The sequence below is a fragment of the Miniopterus natalensis genome, chromosome 1, assembly GCF_054644295.1.
Source record: "Miniopterus natalensis isolate mMinNat1 chromosome 1, mMinNat1.hap1, whole genome shotgun sequence".
Classification (NCBI taxonomy): domain Eukaryota; kingdom Metazoa; phylum Chordata; class Mammalia; order Chiroptera; family Miniopteridae; genus Miniopterus; species Miniopterus natalensis.
The window spans coordinates 18,431,522-18,445,276 of NC_142081.1; the positions used below are offsets into that span (position 1 = coordinate 18,431,522).

General features: G+C 39.3%; 1 protein-coding gene and 1 pseudogene across 1 annotated transcript in view; both read left to right on the plus strand.

Annotated features, from left to right (window-relative positions):
- Positions 1-1,416: 1,416 nt before the first annotated feature.
- On the plus strand, positions 1,417-1,761 carry LOC107542971 (mitochondrial import inner membrane translocase subunit TIM14-like; annotated as a pseudogene).
- A 4,889-nt stretch (positions 1,762-6,650) lies between these two features.
- The window catches only part of SNW1 (SNW domain containing 1), a 29,920-nt gene continuing 22,815 nt past the window's right edge, over positions 6,651-13,755 (plus strand). Inside the window, exons 1-2 of the mRNA XM_016220181.2 lie at positions 6,651-6,750; positions 11,249-11,402. Coding sequence (XP_016075667.1) covers positions 6,737-6,750; positions 11,249-11,402 — 168 coding nt within the window. The 5' untranslated portion in view covers positions 6,651-6,736. The remainder of the gene's footprint in view (positions 6,751-11,248; positions 11,403-13,755) is intronic.

Consider the following 13,755-nt stretch of genomic DNA (forward strand, 5'->3'; position numbering starts at 1 on the left):
TTGGGAGAAAGCCAGGTCAGTCTTGGAAAACCGAGGACACCTGCAATTCAGTTCCATGAGAGGCCATGGAGACCTAGTTGTCTCCCTGACTGGAAGGACATGGGTGTCTACTGTGTTCCAACTACTGAGCCACTATTCAGCACCAGGCCTTGTTTTGAGGATACTGATATGAGATGATATTCCTGCCCTGCTGAGAGGCCCATAGTCCAGTAGTAGACACAGATAATTTTTTTTTAATTTTAAAATTAATTTTTAAAGTGCTATTTAGACATATGTGTAAAGTAATACCGGGCAGGGGCCAGGGGGGGAGGATCTCCTCTGTTCCTGAGCATAATGAAGTTCAGGATCCAGCATCTGGGTTCCAGTGTAGGCTCTCTCACTCAGTAGCTAAGAGACCCCAGGAAAGTCACTGGTGGTGTGTACTGGCAAAAAAAAAAAAAAAACACAAACAAAAAAAAACACACAGTTGAAATGCCCTTTGGAAGTCTAGAAGGGTAAATATCAGCATAATGGGCATTGTCTATGGGTAATAGGATTGCAAGTGGTTTTTATTTTCTGCTATTTGCTTTTCTTTTTCTTTAAATTTTTTCCACAGAAAATGAAATCCTTTTGAAATCAGAAAAAGAGAATCACTAAATTTTAAAAATGTGGTTTAATTCTCAGAACTATGCTCCAAGGTCCACTCTTCTGACACATATCCCTCCTCCCCCTGGTTTGTCTATCTGTAAATCTATCCTCCCACCCGGGCACTAGCCCCAGGCAGTCACTAACCCGCCTTCTGTATGGATATGCCGCTATAGGTATTCCGACTGTGGATGTTTCCCATACACGGAATCATAATATCTGGTCTTTCGTGACTGGCTTCTTTCACTTAGCATAACATTTTCAAGTTTTATGTATGTTACATATGTTATGTATGTTATATATATATTGGTATTTCATTTCTTCATATTGCCAAATAATATTCTGTTGTATGGATGTTCCATTTTGTTTACCCATTCATCAGTTGATGAATATTTGGGTCGTTTCCACTTTTTGGCTCTTACAAATAATGCTGCTATGAACATTGTGTACAAGGTTTTGTGTGAACATGTTTCCATTTCTCTTGGGTATATACCCAGAAGTGGAACTTCTGGATTATGTGGTAACTCTATGCTTAACATTTTGAGGATCTGCCAAAATGTTTTACAAAGTGGCTGCACCATTTTACATGCCCACCAGCAACGTATGAGCATTCCAGTTTCTCCACATCCTCATCCATACTTGTTTTCGTCTTTTTTATTTTAGCTGGGTCTGGACATTTTGTCCCTCCCAGGAGAGGCAGGGGAGCTGAGCAGGAGTCGTAGCCAGTACGGTGGCAGCGTTGCACTGGCCATTGCTGCTACAGGATTTGCAGGCCGTCACATTTTGCAAGTCATGAAGCATATGGAGCCTCAAGTCAAGTAAGTTTTTCAAAGTCTACCAAAATCTGTAAGACCTTCTAAACATTTTTGCTAATTCTTTGCTACCTGTATATGAAGCCTAGAACTACACTTGAAGAAGGCCTTCAGTGGTGGCTATTACAGAGGTGGCTATTACAAAGTGACAAAACTGGAAGCAGAATTAATACTAGATATAAGCCCTACTACCAATAAAGGAAGATTAGGAGATGCTCATCGACAAATGATGCTTTTAAATCACCCATATGAGGGAGCATCTCCTTATGTAGCAGCCAAAATCAATGAAGCTAAAGATTTACTAGAAGGTGAAGCTAAAAAATGAAGTAAATGTATGATGAATTTTAAGTTCTTATTAGTTTATGTATATGAGTACCAGCTTTTAATAATAAAATGCCCCAAAGCTATACATTTTTTTAATGATTTAGCATAAACTAAATCAAAGCCTTGGTATCAGTTTCTTGTTTAAATTTGATGATTTTAAATCAGGTTATAGAATATTTGGAGATTAATGCTCAACAAGTATGGATAAATATATACCATTTGAATAGAAATATTGTTCATTACTCAGTTAGCAAATATTTTGGCACTTATTTCAAGGGAAAGTGAACATGGCAATCACTGCACTTAAGAAACTCCAATCTAATGGGAGACTGATAAACTGGTAATTAAAATACAATGTGATAAATATTTAAATAAGTAAATGTCTGGAACTAATTCAAACATTTTAAAGCATGTATGGGAGAGAAAGAACACTTCTGAAGGCCAGGCTCAGCCCAGAAACCTCAGATCTACCAACCCCCTGGTCTTTAGAACTCGGGATGCACAATATTTAACTCTGAGTCCCCCCAAATTAGCACAGAAAAAGCACTTGGTAAATTTTGGATACATTTTTTAAGAATAACAGCTGATATTTATTTAGTACTCACTGTGAACCAAGCACTTAAGCACTTTACATTTATCATCTCATGTCATCCTCACAGCCTTATGAAATAGGTAGACTTGCTGAAGGTTACAGAACTAAAGCCAGGGGTGCAGGTCTAACTTCAAACTCAGGTCTGTCTGACTTCAGGCTTCTTAAAAAGACAGAATCTCCCACTTGGGAGTCAGTAGGGAATAGTGGTTAAGATCATATTCTTTGGGTTTAAGTTCCAGATTAGTTATTTTCTATTTGTCATCTTGGAAAATTACATATCTCTAAGCCTCCATATTTCAAACTGTAAAACAGTGATAATAAGAGTTAACTACTCATAGGGCTGTTGTGAGGACGAAATGAGATACATAGGCACAGAGGAGCCCATCAACAAACAGTATTCTTATTGCCCCAGTTTTTTCCCCTTAGGGTTATTAAATCATAGCCATCCACACCTGCTGTAGCTCCTCGCTGCACAAACAGGCATATTCTGGTGGAATATCTTGTTACTAGAGAAAAGACAAGGGAGTCACTTCAGGTATCAGATGGCTGCCTTCTGGGCCAGCAGCACACTTGATAAGAATGAAAATTATCAAAACAAATGAGAGTGCTCAGGGCAAGGGGCAAATTGTTCCCCTGCCAGGCGGTTCAATAGAAAAAGAGATAGTTATCTTAGGTCTGAAGTTCCATCCCCACTGGAGCCGTGTGTTTCAAATCCCCTTAAGGTTTGAGCCAACTTTCAAAAAGAATAATTAAATCTGGAAAGAAATGGGGTCAGCAGGTCTCTGAGTGCTTTTAAACAGGAAATCTCAGAGCTGGAGGAGGGAAACAGCTGACCCCAAAGCTCCTTTCCTAGCGTCAACCCAAAGAATTGCTCAGTCCCAGTAAGAGGATATAGGAGCACATCTCACCAAACACAAGCTGAAACTAACTTTAAGTCATTACAGTAAAAAAATCGATTCTACTAATAAATTGACATGTTTTTCAGAACACTTTTGGTTTGCTTAATAAAAATTACTGTTATATTTAGTAATCATATAAAAACAGAGATTGCATTCATGATAAAGAAATTAAATACCTAAGGATCAATATTCTGAGAGATGAGTGCAATCTATTTAAAGAAACCTTCAAAATGCTATCGAAAGATATGAGAGATTTTAATCAGTCAAAACCTAAACAGTGTTCCTGAGACACAAAACTGTAAGGATATCAGCTCTCTAAGTTAATTTATGATCAAGTCAGTGAAAGTCAATATTTCTACAGGCTTTTTAAAAAGAACTCAACAAAATAATTCAAAAGCTCATTTGGGGAAAAAATGAATGAAAGGATACTAGATCATACTTTTTATTCACTTATTTATTCATTTTATAAATTTTGCATTTTACTTGACTTTGTTTTTATAGCTTTATTTATATTTCACATTCCATAAAATTCACCTTTTTAAAGTGTACAAATCAATGGTTTGTAGTATATTTGCAGAGCTGTGCCACCATCACCATTATATAACTTTTCAACAATCCAAAAAGAAACCCTGTACGCTTTAGCAGTCACTCACCTTTCCCATCCCCCACCCCCACCAAACCCAGTCCCAGGTAACTATTAATTTCCTTTTTGTCTGTATGAATTTGTCTATTCTGGAAATTTTTTATAAATGGAATTATACAATACCTGGGCTTTTGTGACTGGCTCCTTTCACTTAGCTTAATGTTTTCAAGGTTTTTGTAGTAAAGAAGTTAACCTTGCCGAAGCAGAGCTCTGGCCTTTTTCCTCAGCTTCTGGGAAGTAATCTCTAAGCTCTTGAAATGTCATTCCTAATAAGAGTGTCTTTGTCTGCCTTGGAGCCTTGGGTCACCCGATAGTCTTTTTCTTTTTTAAGATTTTTTTAATTGATTTTGAGAGAGGGGAAAGAAGATGGAGAGAGAAACATCAACATGATCCAGCCTACATGCACCCTGACTGGGAATTGAACTGGCAACCTTTCGGTGCACAGATGACACCAACCAACTGAACCACACTAGTCAGGGCCAGAGAGTCTTAAAAAGATGATTTGAGATGGCGGCTGGCCACATCAAATAGTCTGAGGGTGGGGGCTGGCCAGAAAGACCTGCAATGTGACTTAGCATGGGAGCTATAGGTCATGCAGAATCAGTAGATGTCTGGAGGAGCTGGAGACTGAGATCAACCACAAAGGCAGTCATGCCTACGTAATGGAGGTTCAATAAAAACTGTGGACACCGAGGCTCAGGTGCACTTCCCACCTGTGTGTACTCCCACACAACAATGCTGGGAGAGCTTTGCAGTCCTGGCTACGCAGGAGAGGGAAGCTCGGTGCTCCACGTGCTTCTTCCCTTAGCTCATTTTAATCAATATCCTGTAATAAACCGTGAGAATAACACCTTTCAGTGAGTTCCGTGCATCCTTCTAACAAATTATCAAATCTAAGAGTGGCTTTAGGAATCCCCAAAGTTGCAACTGGTATTAGCAGTAAAGGTGATCTCTTTTGGACTGCTCATTTCAACTCTGCAAGTTGGCTAAACTTGCTCAAGGTTCCTTCCTGTTTTAGCATGTATCAGTACTACATTCCTCTTTATTGCCAAGTAATATCATGTTTTGTTTATCTATCATCAGTTGATAGACATTTGGGTTGCTTCTACTTTTGGATTAATATGAACGCTGCTATGAACATTTGTGCCCAAGTATTTGTGTGGATATATGTTTCGGTTCTCTTAGGTATATATCTAGGAGTGGAATTGCTAGATCATATGGTAACTTTACATTTTACCTTTTGAGAACTGCCGAACTGTTTTCCAAAGTGGCTACATCATTTTCCAGTGCCACCAGCAATGTATGAGGGTTCCAATTTCTCCACTTTCTCACCAATACTGCTTGTCTGTCTTTTATTTTACTATCCTAATGACTATAAATTGGTATCTCATTGTAGTTTTGATTTGCATTTCTCTGATTGCTAATGATGTTGAGCAACTTCCCATGTGATTATTAGCCACTTATACATCTTCTTTGAAGAAACATCTCTTCAAATTCTTGCATTCCTTTAATTGGATTATTTATATTAAAGCCAATTAAATTAAAGCCTGAAAATAATAATTACGTTTTGAGTGCTTACTCTATGCTGGATATTGTTCTCAGCACTTGTAAAACACTATCTAAAACACATACATACATAAAAACATGCACAAATAATACACGACTGTTCTGTCAACCAATGGTCTTTGACATCAATTCAACACCAGCTGGAATCTCTAACTTGGGGTGCAGTGAAGAAGGACCCTAATTCCGTGCAAAACAGCTCAGCTGTGATCCAGCATCCCTGTGCAAACAGCACAGCTGTGAGGCAGCCCAGGAATCAGGCCCCTCTCCCACCAGACAGCTCTGCTCTGCTCCTTGCAGATCTGCTCTGCCTGTTCTCAGAGCCGGAGGGGCTCATATGGACAGAAATCCCTGCCCTTGGTCCCTCATCCGTCTGTCCCCATGGAAATGAGGACTCCAAATTCTCATCCTTTATAGGTCTGAAAGTCACCATGGTGATTGGTCAGAATACAGCCACTCTGGTTGGTCAGAGCTGTGCAGCTCTGATTGGATGGGAAAAGCCTCCGTCCTGTCGGTTGGACTAGGATTCCAGAAACTCCCCAGTAAGGGCCGGCTCAGCCCGCGGAAAAACAGTGCTGCCAGTTCAGGGCAGGGCTCTTTCTGAAGGGCAGTTCGCTGAGAGGCCCCCATGTAGAAATGGCTGCTAGGCTGGGTTGTTGTGTGTGTGTGTGTGTGTTTAAAAATTTGGGCCCAGTTAGCCACCAGGAGCCCTTTTTGGTTGGTGTCTTCTTTCTCAGGTTCACAGTTTTAAAGGTAACTTACTAAGAATCACACAATACCTCCCCAGGAGAATATCTGGGGAGTGAGGTCTGGTGATAAGGGATAAAATCTAAAGAAAAAATTTAAGTGTGAATATTTTCAGTGTTCCAGAACGTTCCATTCACCAGTCTCACTATTTCTTATTGTTTTAAAACCCCTCCTCTTTTTATTTAATGTTGCTGTCTCCGGAAGGCTCTTATACTTGGGACCCCTACAAGAGAAATGAGTAGGGAATAGCGCGTAGCTTAACAGGCCGCTTCGTTATTTTGCCTAGGTAACGTCCTGTCATTTTACAGAGGGAGGGTGAAGCTTTTGCTTTTCTTAACTGAATCGCTTTTTCCCACAACAGCTTGGTCTGGTTACGCTAGAACCGAACTGTGGTCTTACGCCAAGAACTACAAATCCCAGAAGACCTTGCGGCTAGGGCGCCTGCGTATTGCGCGCTCCTTCCTTCTAACTCGTCTCCGGTAAAGACCCGCCCCGCGGAGCTGTCGCTCGCTGTGGGAGCAAGCGGAAGAAGATGGCGCTCACGAGGTGGGTTGTTAATTTGGGTCCTCGATACGGAAGGGTCTGGAAGTGCCCACTTTTTTTCATTTTTCTGTCCACACTCTCCGGGCAGTGACCGGGCGCGGGGCACAGAGCGTCGGGGGCCGAGGCCACGGCTAGGCCCTCCCGCTGGCCACCGGGCGACCAGGCCTCGCCGAAGCTGGGGTCTTTCCTGAGTGGCTTCCCGGGTTGAGTTTGCCCCTTCACCGGGGCCGAAAGCAGCGGCGCGGTGAATAGTTTTCTGGCCTCAGCTGCGAAGGAGTCGCACTTGTTTCTCGCTTAAGCATTTTGGGGGGGGTGGAGAGCGCTCCCCGGTTCCGCGGCTCGGGTGGGCGCGCTGGGGGCTGTAGGGGGCAGTGGCTTATTTGTCTGGGCAGAATGAAGCGGGCGGGAGGCGACTGCCTGACTTAAAGGCCGATTGTCAGCTGCGGTCTCTGTCCGGAAACAAGGATTCCTGGAATGGGGGGGGGAAAAAAGTGATCGGGATGGACATTGAACAGAAATTTTAATTAAATTTGCCACAGTAGTGGCCGCTGTTACTAATTCGCGCCGCTGCTCCGCACTTTAACTTTTGGACCCTGGAGTTTCTTCCGTGGATAGAACCACTTCGGATTTTTGCTGTTCTTGGTTGCCTTGGTAACCGCATGTAAAGTGGTCCCTGCCTTTAGGAAAAAGATGCTCAAGTGGGAGATTCCGCGGAGTTATGTAACTTCTACTAGTCTGAGACCTTGCTGCCCCATCTAAGTAGAAAAACTTTCCGTGCGAAGGCAGTAGGAAAAGTTCAGCGTCAAAGAGGTTTTGCGAAGAAAGTAATCATTTTAGGACATCTACTTGAGCTCCCTAAACACACTTCATTCTCCTCACATACATGTTTCCTGGCTGATGACAGTTACAAATTCAAACATATGAAAAATGTTTGAATCAGCAAACTTTTGGGAATTAATTTTTGGTGCCTTGCTCCATCCTAGGGCATGTGTGTTTAAAGACGGAAATAGGACAGTCTTTGGCTGCAGGAAAGATGATGAACAAGGCATACAGATATGAAACAAACCCAGAATGCTTATTCGTGTAGTATTAACCTTAAGTGCAAAGAGAATTCGATGGAATGAGCTGAATGGACTGGAGAGTTTCCTTTAGTAAATGTTATGGGCATCAAACATTTGATTGAGTGCCCTCTAGGTGGAAGGCACTGTAACAAAGACTAGTGGAGTTAGGCTCAGGGACTATGTAGCTTTTTGGTTTTGTGGCGTTAGTTCTAGCTGATTTGATTTTTAGAGATGGTCTCAAGTTTCCAGGCCAAGTGTTATTTTCTAAATCTACCAGGGATTAATAGCGGGGACTTGACATACTGATGTGTTACAGCTTGTCACCAATGATTGTTACTAACTAAAAATTTAAAGTCATACTGGTTTATGTCTAAATTCAAGTGTGTTTAAGGTTATGTATCTAATATCACTTGCATTTAGTATGCTTTTTCTAGTGAAGGGGAAGGAGTACACTAAAATCTCTCAACAGTGGCACTATCAACATCTGGACTGGATAATTCATTCTTTTATAGAGTTGCCCTGTGAGATGTTTAGCAGCATCTTTGGCCCCTACCCACTAGATACCAGTGACACCCCAACACCCTTTCCACCTTCAGCCCTCAAATCCTCACAGAATGTCTCCAGACATTGTCAAATATCTACGTTGTAGATATATTGCCCCCAGTTGAGAACCACTGAATAGACTTTCTGCTTGCATATGCATCCCTCTATGTACCATCTTTGCTCCCTTTTCCCCTCCCCCAACCAGAAGTGTGCTTCTAGGTGAGAATGTCATTCTTTACAGGGAACAACAAAGTTAAGACCCTCTGAAAGGCTAGAATATATTCTCACCTAATCGAGGCCAGTTTACCTGTTTACTGGATTGTCCAAATTCTGCTTTGGCAGGCTGCCTGATTTTTGTCATTTTAGTGACCAGTTCTTCCAACAGGGTAAAGAAAAGAAAAATGAAATCTTTAAATATTTTGGCCTCTTTGTAACTGTCTTTGTATCCCTCCTATGTATTGGATATATATGGTTTTCTGAAAATAACTGTGGTAAGAGCCCCAAATTTTGGACTCTATCCATTCATTCATTCATTCATTCATTCTGTTATTTGTTGAAAGTCTCCACATGCCAGGCACTGTTGCAAGTGAAGGTTTTACAGTATTGAATCAGTCAGGCAAACTTGTCCTCACAGAGCTTACATACTAGGAGAGACAGATTATATATGAGTGAATAAATTAATAATGCAATTTTAGGTAGTAAGAGGAATAAAGATGTGAAGTAGAGTGCTGTTTTGGACAAGGTGGTCATAAAATAGCTCTAGGGAGGTGTAATTGAGCAGGGACATGAATGCCAAGAAGCAAGCACATAGGGATACAAAGACAGTTACAAAGAGGCCAAAATATTTAAATATTTCATTTTTCTTTTCTTTACTCTGTTGGAAGAACTGGTCACTAAAATGAAAGATCTGGGGAAGAGTTTTCTATAAAAGCACTGTAATATTCTTGGTAAGTAAACAGACTGTTCTATGGCAGAGGCAATAGCAAATGTAAAGACTCTAAGATGGTTTAAGGAAAGGCCAGAATCTGGCTGTAGTGACATAAAGATGGTGAGTGTGAAGGGTAGAGTGAATTCTTTCTCCTACAATCATTTAAGTAGCTCCTGCTGTGAGATAGACAATGCCAGGGGAGTTAGGGATGAAAGAGGCAGCAGGCGGCTTGATTCCTGTCCTCAAGTTGCTTACAGTCTAGTTAGAGGGGGAAAAAGGTAAATGAAGAGATGATTGCAATACCCTAAGGTAGATGTGATAGTTGTGGGACACAGAGAGCCTTGTGGGAGTACGGATGGAGGACAACAAATACAAATGGGGGGGGGGGGGTCAGAATGGTTTCAAATAACCAAATATTTATGGATGGTATCTAAACACTGTGCCAAGTTCATGGATTTTCTCACTTAATATTTATAACAGCCCTGTGATGTAGGTAGTCTTTTGATCTGCCATTCCAGATGAGAGAACTGAGGTTCAGAGAAGTAGTTTATCTAAGTTAGTAAGTGGTAGGATCTGAACTCTGAGCTCTTAGCTATCACATTACCTGCCATCTCCCCCTCCCCACTGGATTAGATCCCTCTGATGTATGCTGTCATGGCACTCTGAACTTTTCCTTCATCACTTAGTATAATTTTTAATTAAGGATTTTTGTGATTATTTGATTGTCTCTCTTCCCTGCAAGACTGTAAGCTGTATTTCTCAGTTTATAGTCTCATTGTCTGCCTAGCACAGTGCCTGCACTCAAGTGATCAATAAATATTGTTGAATAAATAAGCTCAACTGCTTCTTCAAGTATGCTTACTGGCCAAGAATTACAAAGGAACCTTAACTTTTCCATTAAACATATTATTTATCTACTGCAATCCCTTTGTGGTATTTTGGAGTATCTCTTTAATAATGTCATACTTAAAAGTTGTTAGGAATGATTTAGTACAGCAATTTTCAACCAGTATGCTGCAAGAATTTTTTAAAAAACATGCAATACCTGACTAGTCAGGGGCACTGACCTCTTTTCCCTTTGATTGTCAAATAAAAAAATGACAACAGTCAACACAGTAGCTGTCCAGTGTTAATGAATCAAAATTATACTTATTTTTTTGTCAGATTGGCAAAAATATATATATATATATGTATATGTGTGTGTATATATATATATATATATACACATATATATATATATAATATATATTTTTTGGTGTGCTGCAGAGTTTTAGTAATTAGTTTATGTGTGCTACAAGATAAAAAAGGTTGAAAATTGCTGGTTTTGTAGAAAAGCTGTTTCGAATAAAGAATGACTAAAATTACATCTTTAGGCTTTAAATCCTTGACATCTTAAGTTTTAAATTGCATTCTAAACTAGATACCCTTGGGGAAGCACACTTAAATATGCAACTTGTGTTTCTTTCTCTTATCAATCTCTTTGTTACATTCAGTTCTAATCCTTGTTCTTTTATATTGACACTAAAATAGTTAAAAGTAAGAAGCATAAGAGTAAAATAGTTAAAAGTAAGAAGTATAAGAATAGCAAAGACCTTAAGAAAACCATGAGCTAGAGAGTTGCCCTGTGGCTAAATGAGGATGTTTACTTGCTTGTTACCAGAAAAGAAATGTGGGAGCATAAAATCTCAATAATTTGTCTAGTATGTGAAATATCTGTTAATTTTTGTTTCTGGCACCATTTGCCTGCATTCTAGTCAAATGTTTTTACTATATGTCTCTGAGTACTTATTTCTTTCCAGGCATAACAAAACGACTGATACTGAATACTGCCATAGATTATCAAAAAGTTTGCTCTTTTGCTCAAACGAAAAAGTCTTATAGGAAAATAGTCTCTGGTGGCCAAATTGCAATGATCAAATTAATTGTAAGTGTTTTTAAAAATTCTGACTTTTATTATCTTTGCTTATAGCTTTTTACCTGCACCTACTCAGCTATCTCAGGACCAGCTTGAGGCTGAAGAAAAGGCAAGATCTCAGAGATCACGACAGACCTCACTGGTCTCCTCCCGAAGAGAACCTCCCCCATACGGGTACCGGAAAGGCTGGATACCTCGGTTATTAGAGGTAAGTAAATATGGACCTTCATTTTGCATATATTAAATTGTGCTGAAATATATTATAGTACCTTTGTAAAATAAATTTAAACCCTGGAATCTTCACATGTGAATATCAATATGACAGAAATTCTGGTTGTGAGCTCTCAAAACATATACTTCCCTCAGAAGATGAATCTTTTTCTTCTTGCTTATTATCATCACTGCTTTGTGATCACTTGAGAATTGTACTAGTTTATATTTATTGTTATGTCAAACTATTAAACGTGCAAAAGAAACTATATACCTTTTATAAATCTAGGGATTATAGCATATGGGAAAGGGAGAGGGAAAAAATGAAAGAATGATTTCATGTTTGGGTACTTTTCCTCCCTCCTCCTCCCTACATGCACAATACCACATTACCCTTAAGAGACAATCTTCCTCCAAGGAAAATGCCAGCAGCATTTCTTTTTCTGATTTCTTTTCCATTGGGTATAATGGGAAGAACACTGACAGGAAGTTTAAAAAACAAACTGGTTTTGCATCATACTGTGCTACTTACTGTTTGTGTGACCCTGGGCAAACCCTAACCTCTATTCATCTGTTTTCTTGTTTTCATTTTGAGAATTATATGCCTAATATACATATTAGATAAATTTTTAAAAGGTGTAAGAGATTGATGGTTGATTTGGAGGCATGGGGGAAGGGAAGAATCTGGAATGATCTTTTTATATCTTTAGCTTGTTCCCAAAGAACAAACTTCTTTGGCAGCACCTATCCTCTTGATTACTCAGGATCCTTTACATCAGTTCAATACATATTCCTTTCCTGAATTCCAGGGCACATTTTCCCATACTTGATCCCTTTTTGATCTAGGGAGAGAAGCAAACATCTGAAGTTTAATTCATTTTGCCTCCCCAAGACTTCATCTGTATCATCAAGCCTTTTTCTTCTCCCCAAACTCATTCTGACTCCTGCAAATTTTCCTCCTACACATTCAAGGAATATACCTGCTCTATTAAAAATCTTTAAATGCCCATACCATTTATTTTTGTACCCATTTATTTTCATTTTATCACTGTTATATTCTGTCATATGGTTATAATTTTTACTTTACAAATGTGAAGGTTTCATGCCCTTAGCTTTTTTTCATATGCCTCCAAGTGGTGATTATAGTGAATGAACTGAATAATCATTGGATTGAAATTTGTTGCTTAGCACCCTATAAGAATCCATCTGTATTCTTAGCCTGTCCCATGTTTGTCATTCCCCCTACCTACCAGAACTATTTAGAGAGTCTAGATGATGTGCACCCAACTAGATCATGTCTTCTTCTAACATATTCCCTGTTTTTGTTTTTGTTTTCCCTTGGCTATCCTCTGGTCCTTATTAATTCTAGAGTGTGAAGGCTAGTCTTACAACAATTATTAAAGGATTTTTGTTGTTGCTTTTGTTTTTGCTCGAAGAGTAATTTGTGAGAAGCAGAGCAAAATAAAAGATCATCAAGGAAGCTTATCTGGGATAAAAAGGTAGTGATTGGTATATGTAATAGAGGACTTGAGTGTCTCTTTTGAGGAATTATAGATATTCTTCATTTGGCCTCAAAGATTGTAGGTGGCAGGCATCATTTTACATACAACAGAAATCTCATCCGTGCTTCCATTTCAGCGTTATGACATTCAGGTGCTATTAGCTTTTTTAAATCTTAACTTGACTATCAAAGGTTTCATATATCCTAGTGGAACAGAATAGTTTATTTGAAAATCATAGCAAAATGGCCAGCTAATCTGGAAATACCATGAATGCTTCTTGAGGGGAGTGAATGTTCTGCAGAAGATAGCATTTTGTTCTAGTTTTCAAAGGAAAAGCTGTGATTTTCTGGCAAGCTTAATGACCACATAATGCCACATCTACAGTTCTGAAGTGCTTATTATAGTTCAAGAATTCCAGCAAATCTGAGCATGTGACAGATTGATGGCCTGGGTACAGGTAGCACCTTTTTAGGGACTGCTTTAACAATTTCTCCGTAATTTATAATAAAATGTCTCCCTCAGTTTTATTGTTTGCTTTAAAAAATGCCAAACCTTTCTTTAGCAATTAAGTATATTGTTCCTAGGATATCATATATCCATGATCTAATGGAATATTTCTTGAAGGGAGGGGTCTTATAAAAGTGGTTATTTTCGTAAATTATTTTTCATCAACCCCCCCCAAATGATTCATTTTAATGTTTTTCCTATTATTTCTTAGTAGTACTGATTTGCCCTTTTTTAAGCTAAAAGAAAGGTACATCCATTTAATAGGCAATATAGGGGCTTTTTGGAGTCAAAAGATCTGGGTTCAAATCCTAAATATGCTAGCCATGAGACGTTGGGAAAAAT